The 12,925-nt window shown below is 50.1% G+C and overlaps 1 protein-coding gene across 1 annotated transcript; it reads right to left on the bottom strand.

Annotated features, from left to right (window-relative positions):
* Positions 1 to 4,384: 4,384 nt before the first annotated feature.
* Positions 4,385 to 5,693, bottom strand: LOC119179262 (venom allergen 5). Its single transcript, XM_037430332.2, has one exon. The coding sequence runs from the start codon at positions 5,669 to 5,671 to the stop codon at positions 4,649 to 4,651; it is 1,023 nt and encodes a 340-aa protein (XP_037286229.2). The 5' UTR covers positions 5,672 to 5,693; the 3' UTR covers positions 4,385 to 4,648.
* Between the last annotated feature and the right edge of the window lie 7,232 nt (positions 5,694 to 12,925).

The following is a 12,925-nucleotide window of genomic DNA, read 5'->3' as shown; positions in this document are numbered from 1 at the left end:
GATTGTTCCACGTGTCATATGTTCCATACGGGCGAGTGAAAGGTTGGAAAGGCTGAAAACGGACGCGAGTTGAGCAGAGATAAAACGAGATGGCCGTCGCTCGAGAGAGCGTGAGAGGCCAATTAACTGTCACTATTATTATCTAAAATTGGTTGTCGTTGAAATAGCAAACGGTTTTCTTCTAAGTAGCGCCATCTGGCCGAGCAGTTGTAAACGAGTGCTCGCTTCTATGTGACCTCTCGGATGCGATTTCGCCACACGACGAAAAACAATGTCAACCCGACATGTACTCCAGACAACACGAAGACCGTAATGGGGAGTTGCGTCGCTTGGGCTGCACCTGCGAACTTTACTCAAAGGGCGCGGTTACGCGAGCTAATCTCGGTTGAGACTGTACACGGCTCATACCCACGTACGTATTGCCCTCTCACCTCTTATTTCGCAAAATAGCGACAGAGGACCACTGACAATTAATCTGGCGTCCGCGACAGGACCTTTTGGTGCACAGTGTGTCCAAAGTAGTGAGAAAGAGCCTCGAGTTGTGTATAGTGTTATCAGAACAATTTTGTGTGTTGTTCAGTGTTCTCGTTAACGAGTGCAGGGGAGTGTTCCGATAGACTAATTTAGGCAGATACTTTTTACACGCGGCAAGACTGCATTTGCGAGACACAATGGATCTCGAAAAGTTAGTAGCTCTTGGTGAGAAGATGGGTCTTTAAGGCGCCGAACTACGGAAGTGGGTAAGCCAGAAGGAGAAAGAGGCGGTGGAGAGAGAGAGGTTGGCAGCTGAGAGAGAGAAAGAAAAAAGAGAGGCAAAGGAGCGACAGCTGAAAGAAGAAAGAGAGGAAAGGGAACGGCAGCGGCAGCACGCGATGGAACTCGAGCGGCTCCGTTTGCAACAGCGAAGTGAAACTCCCGTCCAAGCTAGAGTTGAAAGCAGCAAACGGGAGGACCACGGCTTCCGCTTGACCCCAAGCAAGCTGCTCCCAGCGTTTGATGAAAGGAAGGACGACCTTGACGCGTACCTTCACAGATTTGAGACGATTGCAAGGAGCCAGAATTCGCCGGAACATCAATGGGCAACTGCTTTGAGTACTTGCTTGAGTGGTGAAGTGCTCAGTGTGTACGGTAGGCTGACGACGACTGATGCAGCCAACTATGCAAAGGTGAAAGCTGCTTTACTGAAGCGATTTAGATTTACTGTTGAAGGATTCCGGGACAGATTTCGGACAGGAAAGCCAGCTGATGGTGAGACGGCTACGCAGTACGCCGCCCGACTTAGCCATTATTTCGACAGATGGATTGAACTTTCAGGGACAGAGCAGGAGTACGATTAGCTTAGAAAGCTCCTAATTAGATAACAATTTCTTACTAGTTGCCACCCAAGCCTGTCGCTGTACTTGAAAGAGAGGAAGACTGGGTCACTTGAAGGAATGCTTTAATTGGCTGATCAATTCTTGGAAGCGCAAGGTGGAACTAATTTGGCCAAGGTCAAGAAGGAGTGTCCCGAAGATTTGAAAAATTCGGCACCCGTACAAAAGAAGCGTGCACCGGAGAGTGTTCCGAGATGTTTTCTGTGTAACCGAGTGGGTCATCGCGCGAGCAACTGTCGTACTAACTTTACGAGCCGTACGGTAGTAAGATGTTTTAAGTGTGGTCAGACTGGGCACAAAGCAGACGCATGTCGAAACAGAGTGAGTCAAACTCACCAGGTATCCTGTGTGCAAGCGGCACCGAAATCCGGTAATAACACCGCCCCCGATGGAGTCGTAGAGTTAAAAAATGGGGAGAAAATTCTTATTGTGGGTGCTGTAATGTCAAAACAGCCAACCGGTGTTACGAAGGGAATGCCAACGCTGCCTGGAAAAGTTGCGGGCAAGAAGATTATGGTTCTAAGAGACACCGGTAGCTCCACGGTTATCGTGCGGAGAAATTTGGTACGGGAAAGTGAGTTGACAGGCAGAACGAAACCGGTTTGTCTAATTGACAGTACGGTTCGGATGCTTCCCGAAGCAGAGATTGAGGTTGAAACCCCGTACTTCAGTGGGAAGGTTACCGCTCTATGCATGACGACCCCCCTGTACGACCTCGTCATCGGAAACATCGACGGGGCGCGAGGGCCGAATCATCCAGAATGTTTGGGGGAAGACCCGAAGATGGAGCCCCCGCCGACACACGGACCGCGAGATACAGCGGAGAAAAATCCAGTGAAGGATTCCTCTCGAGCCCAAGGTGAAGCCGCGGTGCAAGAGACAGTGAATGAGAAGATGATCGTGTTGAATGAGTTCACGTGCTGGGCAGCTGGACTTACGTCGGCATGACCTCAACCGGCCGACAGTGTAAAGATGACGGAGTCGGCCAGCCAGGCCCAATGTCGTTACGTGAACAAGCGGGAGAATAACCGGGCAGGATCAGTTGAGCGTCATGACCCGATAACAATGTCGGAAGTGACAACAATGGCTGAGACGCCGCCTCAGATACCGTCGTTGGAAGGAGCTCGCCGGAACAAAACGAGGAAAAACAATAAGAAGAGATAGAGAGAGCACCGCAAGAACGGGCGCAAGCACCACTCGAAATGCACAGGATAGGTGTCGAGGTCGATTCGGAATGTGTTTGACAGTGTTTTATGTTAAGTTAATGGGGTTGTATCCTGTGTCACAACTGTATGTCGAGTGAATCAAAATGTTTGTTACGGTGATGTTATTGTACAATTGTTGTATTGAGAGAACTTTGTACGTTTGTATTGTTTGGAATATTTGATGGAGTGTTGTACCCATGTACCCGCGGTTATATTTCATGTGTTGTGAGACTGAATTACAATGTACAATTGTATTGAGTGATCTATTGTGAATGTGACGTGTCATGAGCGACAGACTATGTTACAGTCTTTGAGAGTGTGGGGACTGTTCGCGCACGTTTGTGTGGTTTTGAATATTATGAGATAATATTCTTAAAGTGGGGGGCAGTGTCACAAAACGAGCGCTTAAAAAAGGGCGCGCCGCCAAATTCTCGCGACGAAGCGCCGAGAGGTCAACGATAAAAAAAAGAAAAGAAAACAAGCATCCAAAGACTCCCCGGGCGCGCGTCCTCTCCCCTCGGAAGCTTGGATTCGCCGACGGGCCTCCTCGCGTCGGCGGCTGAGCAGGCCCTAGAAGATTCTAGATGGAAAGGGGCGTGGTGATGCCGGGTTGAGTCATCCGTCGCGGACGGCCCTCGTACCATCTCGCGCTTTCCCCCAGCCTTCGCTGCACATCGCGCCGACGAAATGATGAGAATTTTCTGGAATCGCGCGTGGAAGGTATTTAACCGAGCAGCGGAGATGGGAGGTCAGGAGGAGAAGACGGAAGTTAGCGCCAGAGCGCGTAGGGTATTCCGCCGTGTAGTCGGCGAAGGTTTTGTCCGTAGAGACAAAGCAGGAGAAGATGATTTCCACCTGAGGGGTGACGACTCGAGCTACAAGCAAAAGTGTGTGTGTTTACCGCTATCGAGCGAAGACGCGTGGCAACAGCTGCGTGTGTGAAGCCGACGTGTTTCCGGCGAAGAAGTTTGAAGCTTGGAGAGTGGCCATTTGAAGACGCGAAGTTTCCTGGAAGAGAAACTTCGGCGAGGTTTCCTGGAAGAGAAACTTCGGGGGCAGCGGAATGACAACAACGCTGGACTTTGAGTGAGTGATTCTCGGAAGAGTATCATTCAGACTTTTGTTCCAAGGACTTTGGACTGAATAAGTTTTCTCTTTAGTCTTTAAGTGTCTTGGTTGTTCAATGCATGCGACTGCATTGTAGTGCGTATTGTTGCCTGTGTCTGTTGTTTCGAGTGTGGCTGATTGTACTGTGTAGTACGTTCTTTGATTGGTGACATATTGTACTCAACTATTGTAGAGTGTGCATACTTGTGTATCGTTTTCGATCCGCCATTATTGAGAATATAATTTTGTTTGTTTATCCACTCTCGGCTCTGACTTGTTCTTTGGGCCACAGCCGGCGTCCGCTGGCGCGCCAAAAGGACCACTTCTAAATTGTCCACGCTTTCGTGGTGCGGTTCGGGGGGCCGATACTTCGCCCCTTATGAATAGCCCGGCGATCGCCTCCCTAATTAACGGGACCTGTGACAGTGGGGTATTACAAAGTGTATAGCACTTTGGCGCCATTAGCTAGACAAAACTTCCTAAATCTTGCTACGTTCAGCCTCTGATCACCGCAGTGGACGACGAGTCCTTTTTAACGATTAATAACTCGAAGGTTGCGTCAAAATATGCGACGTCATGGTGAAGGGTGTGGAAACCGCTAAGATGTGTCACGACCCAGATGTTTTGCGCATTTTCTCGGTTATTACCTTTAGCTTAAGCAGCTCCAGTGAGTTGGAAGTATACACAGCGACATTTCTGGCCGTTGACGCAGTAATTGTGCTTTATTTATGCAATATACTGAGTAAAATCCGTGAAGCAAATATAAAACATACAAAAAACGTGCATGCGAAGACAGACGCGTGAAGAAAGAGAATAAAAGAAATAATATTGTGCTCCCGCAATATTCTCCAGTTCGACAATCTCACCAGATGACGAACATTGGTCGTGCCGTCCTTCAGTCTAGAGTGGGTGCATGTGAAAACCATACGCAGCCCTATACATCAGCTCTACATTGTAACCACTTTAGTCGACGCCCTGGCGCCATCTGTGGATGACTATGGCTGCAGCGACGAGTAAAGACATCTCGGCGACGGCGACAGCTGCGTCGTAGTAGGAGTCGCTGCCATTCCTGAGGTCGGGCGGGCGCTCGCCTGAGTGATCAGGCGTAGGCCTGGCAGGACCGGGCTTCTTACCCCTGAGCACGCGAAGTCCGGTGGACACGTCGCACGTCGTGTCTTCCGGACACAGTGAGCAGAATGGTGCCGGCTGGTAGACGGGCTTTCCTGTCAAGGGCGCCTTTGGCCCATAGAAGCAGACGTAAAGGAAGAGATTCGGCTGAGGCCGCATGTTCGGCATGAAGTTCCGTGTGTAGCTACAGCCGAGGGCGTACGTGTCGGCCGCGACCAGTTGGACGAAGTCATGGGTGTTCAGGGCGTCCTCGTACTTGACGAGCTCCTTCCTGGGCAGGGCGATGTTCTGGTCGAACCAGTTTCGGACCACGATGCGCCAGATGATGGGCGTCGTCTCGGTATTGCCCCACTGGGTGTACACGTTAAAGCCGACGTCGGGAAAGTCGTTGGTCCCGTACAGCGGGTCAGTGGGATTCCGAACCTGGCCCATCCGGTTGGCACACCGTCGGCCCTTGGCCTCGGCCACCCTGGCGAGCTCGTCGTCCCAACGCATCTCGAGCATGTTGCTGGCCGACGGGTAGTCGGCCAGGCGACCCAGGGCCACGTGACTGCGATAGTGATTGTGCGCCCACAGGATCCTGGTGTTCATGAAGGACGCGTTGGTGAAGTACGTGATGCACGTCTGGTACGGGTCACCCTTGCACATGATGTGCGACTGGTTGTACGGCTTTTGGCAGAAGTCGGGCCTCGGCACGGGCGCCGGTGGCGCAAGCGGCGGCGGCAGCTGCCGTAGCGGTCGCTCGTCGTTGCCGCCCGTGGGTGCTGAAGGCTGCTCTTGCGGCTCGGCCATGCAGAGTAGCAAAAAGATGAGCCACGTAGCCGTCCAGCGCATTCTTCTTTGGTCACCGTCCACCATCGCGTGCACGTGGCTCGAGCGAGGGCGCGTGGCTGGCGATGGTGGCCGAAGAAGAAGCGTACACGATCGATATTTTGTGGGTGTCGAAAAGTAATTTTTCAAATCTGGATAAATCCGTGACATACCAAATTAATCGAGTTTGGCAAAACCAGCTGTCTGGTCGGCCCCCAAAATCAAGTTATAGCTATTAGTGTCTCCTGTCTTGTTGATTATTTTTTCTCACTATCTAAATCTTTGGTTTCTTTGTTTCTTTCTTTAACACACTGTCTTTACTATACAAATCTCCCCCCTTTTTTTCGTTGTTAGCAATAATGCAGTTATCGTCCGTATGAGACTATATGTTCTCTTGGCCAATCCCTCAGAGTGGGTACGAGCCATGGATTAGAGGCTACAAACAAACAAACAAACAATTTTGTGGGCGGGTGCCTTACTTGCTTATGCTACGGCACTTGTACCTTAATTTTTGCTCCTACCCACTACGGGCGGTGGATGGGCTATAAACCCAGCGGTTAATATGAGAAAGATATTTTTAATTTTGAAAAGAGATGTGGAACAAATCGAGCACCACAGAGCTGCCACCATGTAGAGAATACCATCTTCATTTTGATATCGTCACAATAGTCACCTTGTCTTCGCAGCTTTATTATCACTGTCTTCGCAGACACTAATAATAAAGCTTTGTGAATGAATGCGTTCCGCCTTTGTAGCTTACCCGAACAAAGCACTCATAACTAGAATAGGCTAGAAAATAATGCGATCAAGTACCGTTTAGAAAACTCTCAAACTTTATTTCGTGTGGCTGCGTGTTTGTGACTCCTGTGGTAGTCCAACACGGACGCAGAACTTGTCTATAGCCATATTATGCGTGGACAACATGATGACGGTAGTCTTTTCTCAGGGTGAATCGGAATGGGTGAGATGTAGAACTTTATAGATCCTGGGCTTGGGTGGCCCTCGAAGGAACGTTATGGCTTTGCCCTAATGCCGCTTCGCAGAATGTGTCCTTAGCCCTGCCGCGGCGGTCTAGTGTCTAAGGCACTCGGCTGCTGACCCGCAGGTCACGGGATCACATCCCGTCAGCGGCGACTAAATTTTTGATAGATGCGAATTCTCTATATAGGCACTTGTGCTGAGATTCGGGTGCACGTGAAAAAACTCCTGGTAGTCGAAATTTCTAGAGCCCAACACTATGGCGTCTCTAATATACATAAGGTGGGTTCGCGACGTTAAACACCACACATTAATCGGAATGTATCTTTAAAAATAGATATTTATTTTACACCCATCGTTTTACCCAAACGCTCTTTTATACCCAACTGTTGTTTTCGTTCTCAGTTTGTGCTCGTTTTCTTAACGTTAACATTTCCTTTTAAGCCAGCTCACCGAATGGTTGCGGACACGTTATCTATTTACCTTAACAATACAAACTGACTCGTTCATATATTACAATGAAGGACACCAAAATTATCACACTCATTTTTGCTTCCCCAAAGATTATCTTCATAACATATGCTTCTCCCTTCATTTTCTTCTTGCTCTACGTTTTCATTTCTTCATTTTGTGTTTCACAATTTCTATTTCCGCACGCGTTTCGGCCGATCCTCCGTGCTGGATTGCACCAATCTTCCGCGAATCATCATCACCACCTCTCTAATGGGCGCGTGGCGTATAATAAAAGCGACTGCATCAAGAAGACGAGGAAAACCATATGTGGGCACAGGTAAGATCTCACCTAACCTGACCTGACCTATCTCATCATTTAAATATTTGCATGCATTAAATCAAGCACCACAACTTCCTGGGTCATCCGTATTATTTATATGATATAACCTGCATTATATTCTAAAGGTGCACATTATTTTATAAAACCACTCAATTCTTGGCCAATCCCCCACAGTGGGTAGGCGCCACGGGCAATAGGTGAACAAGAACAAGAACACAGGTGCGAAATTGTCGTGACGTCAAGGTGAGGACGGCGTTTTCCTGCGTATTTAGTAACACTGAACAACGTGTTCATCCTAAATATCGGTGCTTGGTGTCATGGCGAGCACTTAGGAGAACCGCATCCTAAGCTCGTTTGAGCAATAGCAACATCAACTGAACCACTAGGCCTAAACGGAGTTCTTGCTTCCGTGCCACTGTGCTCTCAGCTGGGCGCTCAGTCCGTGTGCTGTTCGTAGCACCACCGATGTAGACAGCTATAGATGAACGGAGCCACCTAGATGAACGGAGCCACCTAGGCAACCTTCGTCCGAACGCATTAACGGAGATTTTGTTTTAAAAATTGGGAACTTGGGGGTTTATCGAAGCACAGGGCTTCGCTCTTCAAAAAGAGAGTCTTCTCGAAGGGATTTGTAATACGGTGCGTAAACTGATGTGCGTGAGCGGCCTTCGTTTTGTATATTGGTGCGCTGTTACGCAGCATCCCTTCCGGTCCGACCAGCAGCGGAAGTCATGGCCTCCGTGACCAGCGTTCGGGACCCGCCCCGAACGCAGACGACGACGTCCGTCTCGCAAATGTCCAGCCTGCTCGAGTGCCCCGTCTGCGGGAATTATGCGCTGCCTCCCATCATGCAGTGCGAGAACGGCCATCACCTGTGCGCCCCGTGCCGGAAAAACGTCGCCATGTGTCCAGTGTGCCGTGCTCCCAAAGGTGAGCTGAGGCGTATTTCAAGCGCAATTGTTATGCTCTTCATACCAGTATCGGGGGCAAACACAAGACAACAGACAAGTGATAAGACACTTGTCTGCTGTCTTGTGTTTGCGTTCAATGTCAATATGAACGACACGTTCCAACTCGCTCGACAAGCAACGTTGTTGTGTAATTATGCCCATGCCCAAATGAATAATAATGCATAAACAAGTCTTCTAGTCATTTGAAACAAGTCTTTTAAAATGCGAGAAACTCATCAAACGCGAAAATTCGTAGTTGGCGTCGGTGACGTCCACAAGAAGGATGTGAAAATTCATCACGTGATGTCGTCCCGTTATGACGCCATAGTGACGTGAAAATGGGTAGGCTACTTGCACTGGTTGGTCTTGTATTCTTCAAAAAATATACTTTCTTTGTGCGCAGAAAGTTTGGAAAAACAGCTCAGACAGGACAGAGTGCAGTGGCTTATCTGATTTTTTTTTTCGAAAGGTTCTGCGCCAAGAAAAGTTTATTCCCTCTAGAATAACACCACAGATTGCTAAAACTTGTGATGTGTTGATGACGTAATCACGCGACATCGTCGCTTGGGCATAAGTTGGCCGATCATGGAGGCCAAGCGAAATTAGATGAGGCGCGGAAACTTGCAATGCCTCTGATCCTGGAGGCAATGCAGAACTATCCCTGGTGCTGTAAGCTTTCGGCAGGTGGTGGCGGAGGATCAAAACGTCGACTGAGAAGAAAAAATAATGTGGCTTTCGCCTTCGACAAGAACCATGTGATTCGTTTAGCGTATGTACACCTTCTTTATTTTCGTCTTGTTTTTTACTCACTGCAAATTCGTTTAAGTAATACGTTGAAAGCAGTTCTGACAGCGGTGCAAACACCCGCAGACTTCCTCAACGCCTATCTTCCTTTAGAAGGTTTCGACTATTCTTTTCAATCAATCAATCAATATATTGCCACAAGGCAGTAGTGGGATTGGGGCATAAAGCGGTAGAGGGTCCCTGGCAAAAAGAGAAGACTACGAAGTGGATAGAGACTGGTTCCAGCCCGCCAGTGCACCAGGCATTGTCATCGCGTGTAATCGTTGTAAATATCTGTAAATATACGTTTTCTTGTAAGATTATTGGTGGAGGTGCGGGGTACGCCTACCTGGCTTTTCCGGCAAACCAACACGGAACTTCGGAGTGGTCGCCACCTTCATTTTTCTGCAATGGCTCAACAGGCCCACCCACAAGAGCAACAGCAGCCGCAGCTGCAGCCGCAGCTGCAGCAGCAGCAGCAGCACCAGCAGCACCAGCACCAGCACCAGCAGCACCAGCACCAGCAGCAGCAGCTGCCTCCTCTGATTCTCCTGCCTCCACGAGACCCCGGAACCTTCTCGGGCACAGGCAAGGACAAGGTGAATGTTGAAGATTGGGTCGCTTTGTACGAGCGCGTGAGCGAATACTATAGGTGGGACCCTACGTTGATGCTGGCCAACGTTGTATTTTACTTGCGGGATACGGCGCTCACCTGGTATGAGACGCATGAGTCGGAGTTGACCAGCTGGGACGTTTGCAAACTGAAGCTTCTCGAGTTATTCAGCAGGCCATTTGGGCGACAGCAGGCCGCGAGGAAAGACCTGGAATGTCGCGTGCAGACATCGACAGAATCGTATGTATCTTACATACAGGGCGTATTGGGCCTCTGTCGAAAGGTGGACGAGAACATGAGCGAAACTGACAAAATCGCTCACATATTGAAGGGAATTGCCGATGACGCGTTCAATCTGTTGATCGTTAAAGATTGCGCCACCGTCGACGCGGTTGTGAAGGAGTGTCAGCGCTTCGAGGCCGCCAAGAACCGTCGCATAACCCGCCAGTTTGCGCGTCTGCCTAATACTGCAGCCACTTCGACCTGTGAAGACAGCCCTAAGTTCACGCAAGCTACATCGTCCGAAAATGTCACCCGAATCGTTCGTCGCGAACTCGAAGCAATGGCTCCTGCAGCCATCGCCTCTGACGGTCCTCAAGACAACGCATCCACCGTCTCCCTCATGCAAGCCGTCGTTCGCCAAGAAATAGCAAATCTCGGCATCACACCTGTTTGCGCTGTTCGCACCACCGAGAGCTCGGCTTCTGTTAACCAGATTCCGGTGTACCCTTCACGCTACCCTTCCCGCTACCGGAACCCTGCTGAATGGAGGACGTCGGATGATAGACCAATCTGCTTTCACTGCTCTCGCGCCGGCCACATTGCACGCTACTGTCGCAATCGTTGGTCATCCAATTCATCTTGGAACACTGGGACATGGCGTCGCTTTGAAGGCAGTTCTCGCCGCTTTTCTACTCCGTACGATCCACAGCCTGCTCCTACTAACGTTCAGGGCCGAAGGTTCAGCCGGTCGCCATCACCCCAAGGCCGCCGATCTCTCTCGCCGATGATTTCTCGATCCAGGTCCCCTGCACGACCTGGGCCCTCAACCTCGGGAAACTAGACCATGCAGCTCCCGGAGGTGACGCTGCATTAACGACCCATTCTGCAAATCCTCTGTTGACGATTCCTACACGCCGCAATATTTTGGACCTTTTGGTGGATGACGTTACCGTTACAGCCCTGATAGACACTGGTGCACAAGTTTCAGTCATGAGCGCTGCTCTCTGTACTAAACTGCGAAAAGTGATCACGCCTCCTATTAAGTGTGCAGTAATGCTTGCCGATGGGAGCACATCTGCCGTTCTCGGCATGTGTACTTCTCGCGTATGTATTGCTGGGCGCCAGACCGTCGTATTGTTCACCGTGCTTGAGCAGTGCCCACATGACGTGATTCTTGGCCTCGACTTTCTCTCTGCGCACTCCGCCCTTATCGACTGCTCGACAGGTCTTCTTCAGTTGGAACTGCCTTTTGACGCCGCTGTTGCCCATGACGCTCAAAGTCGCCTTTGTGCCACCGAGTTCCTGCATCTTCCGCCGCAAGCCGCGACTTACGTGCAGCTCGTGTGTGATCCGCCTGTGCGCGATGGTGAATATGTCGTTTCACCTATTACCGACGTTGTGCTAAAGCACTCCATTGCAGTCCCGCACACCGTGGTGAGAGTATGCCACAATCAGACCCATTTGTCTCTTTTGAACTTTGGTTTCTCCACGCATGTGCTGCCTGCTGGTATTAAACTAGGCGTCATGTCGTCGCTGCAAGAGTGTGATATTTCTGAACTGTCGGCTCAGCAACCTACTCCGCATGTCAACTTGCTCACTGCGCCCAACCTGTCAAGCATTGACATTGCCAAAATGATAGCGCCAGATCTTTCGCCCTCCGAAGCACAAGACCTCCACCGTCTGTTGACATCCTATGCGGACATATTCGATCTTGACAACCGCCCTTTAAGCCAGACATCAGTTGTGACCCATCACATCAACACCGGCGATGCCAACCCAATTCATCGCCGCCCTTACCGCGTCTCCGCCGCCGAACGCTCTGTCATCCAGAAAGAGGTCGAGAAAATGCTCGCCAAAGGCGTCATCGAACACTCATCTAGTCCATGGGCATCCCCGGTAGTGCTTGTCAAGAAGAAGGACAACACATGGCGATTTTGTGTCGACTATAGACATCTCAACAAGGTCACTAAGAAGGACGTTTACCCTTTACCAAGAATAGATGACGCCCTTGACTGCCTTCATGGCGCAAAGTTTTTCTCGTCCATTGACCTTCGATCTGGTTATTGGCAGATCGCTGTTGACCAACGGGACCGAGAAAAAACAGCATTTGTAACCCCCGATGGGTTATATCAATTTAAAGTAATGCCGTTTGGGCTTTGTAATGCGCCGGCCACCTTTGAGCGCATGATGGACTCCCTTCTGCGCGGCTTCAAATGGTCCACTTGCTTATGCTACTTGGATGATATAATTGTTTTTTCATCGACGTTCGCAAGCCATCTAGAGCGACTGTCCAGTATTCTCCAAGTATTTCGCAACGCTGGTCTTCAGCTGAACTCTTCCAAATGCCGTTTCGGCCGTCGCGAAATAACTGTACTTGGTCACCTCGTTAGCGCATCTGGGGTACAGCCCGATCCGGACAAAATTCGCGCATTGACTCAATTTCCCGTGCCCTCTTCTCATAAGGATGTCCGGAGCTTCCTTGGTTTGTGCTCCTATTTTCGCCGCTTCATCCGAAATTTCGCCGATATCGCGCGGCCTCTCACCGAGCTTCTTAAAAAAGACGTCCCATTTACTTGGAATTCGCCTCAGAGTGCTGCATTTTCGGCGCTCATTGCAGCCCTCACGACTACGCCAATATTAGCCCACTTCGATCAGACTGCCCCGACAGAAGTTCGTACGGACGCGAGTGGCCACGGCATTGGTGCTGTTTTAGCTCAGCGTCAGCATGGACGTGACTGTGTCATCGCCTACGCCAGCCGCCTTTTATCCCCTGCCGAGAGGAACTATTCAATCACCGAAAGAGAGTGTCTTGCTCTTGTTTGGGCTGTCGCTAAATTTCGCCCGTACCTCTTCGGCCGCAGTTTTACTGTTGTAACTGATCACCATGCACTCTGCTGGCTTTCCTCGCTAAAGGATCCCACGGGACGTCTCGGTCGTTGGTCTCTACGCCTCCAAAGAATACA

This window comes from Rhipicephalus microplus, chromosome 7 (genome assembly GCF_043290135.1).
Source record: "Rhipicephalus microplus isolate Deutch F79 chromosome 7, USDA_Rmic, whole genome shotgun sequence".
In the NCBI taxonomy this organism is placed as follows: Eukaryota; Metazoa; Arthropoda; class Arachnida; order Ixodida; family Ixodidae; genus Rhipicephalus; species Rhipicephalus microplus.
This window is presented reverse-complemented; position numbering and strand designations above follow the sequence as displayed.

Bases quoted from the DNA above. Each gene is read 5' to 3' on its own strand.
- LOC119179262 (XM_037430332.2), bottom strand. From the start codon at position 5,671: ATGGTGGACGGTGACCAAAGAAGAATGCGCTGGACGGCTACGTGGCTC.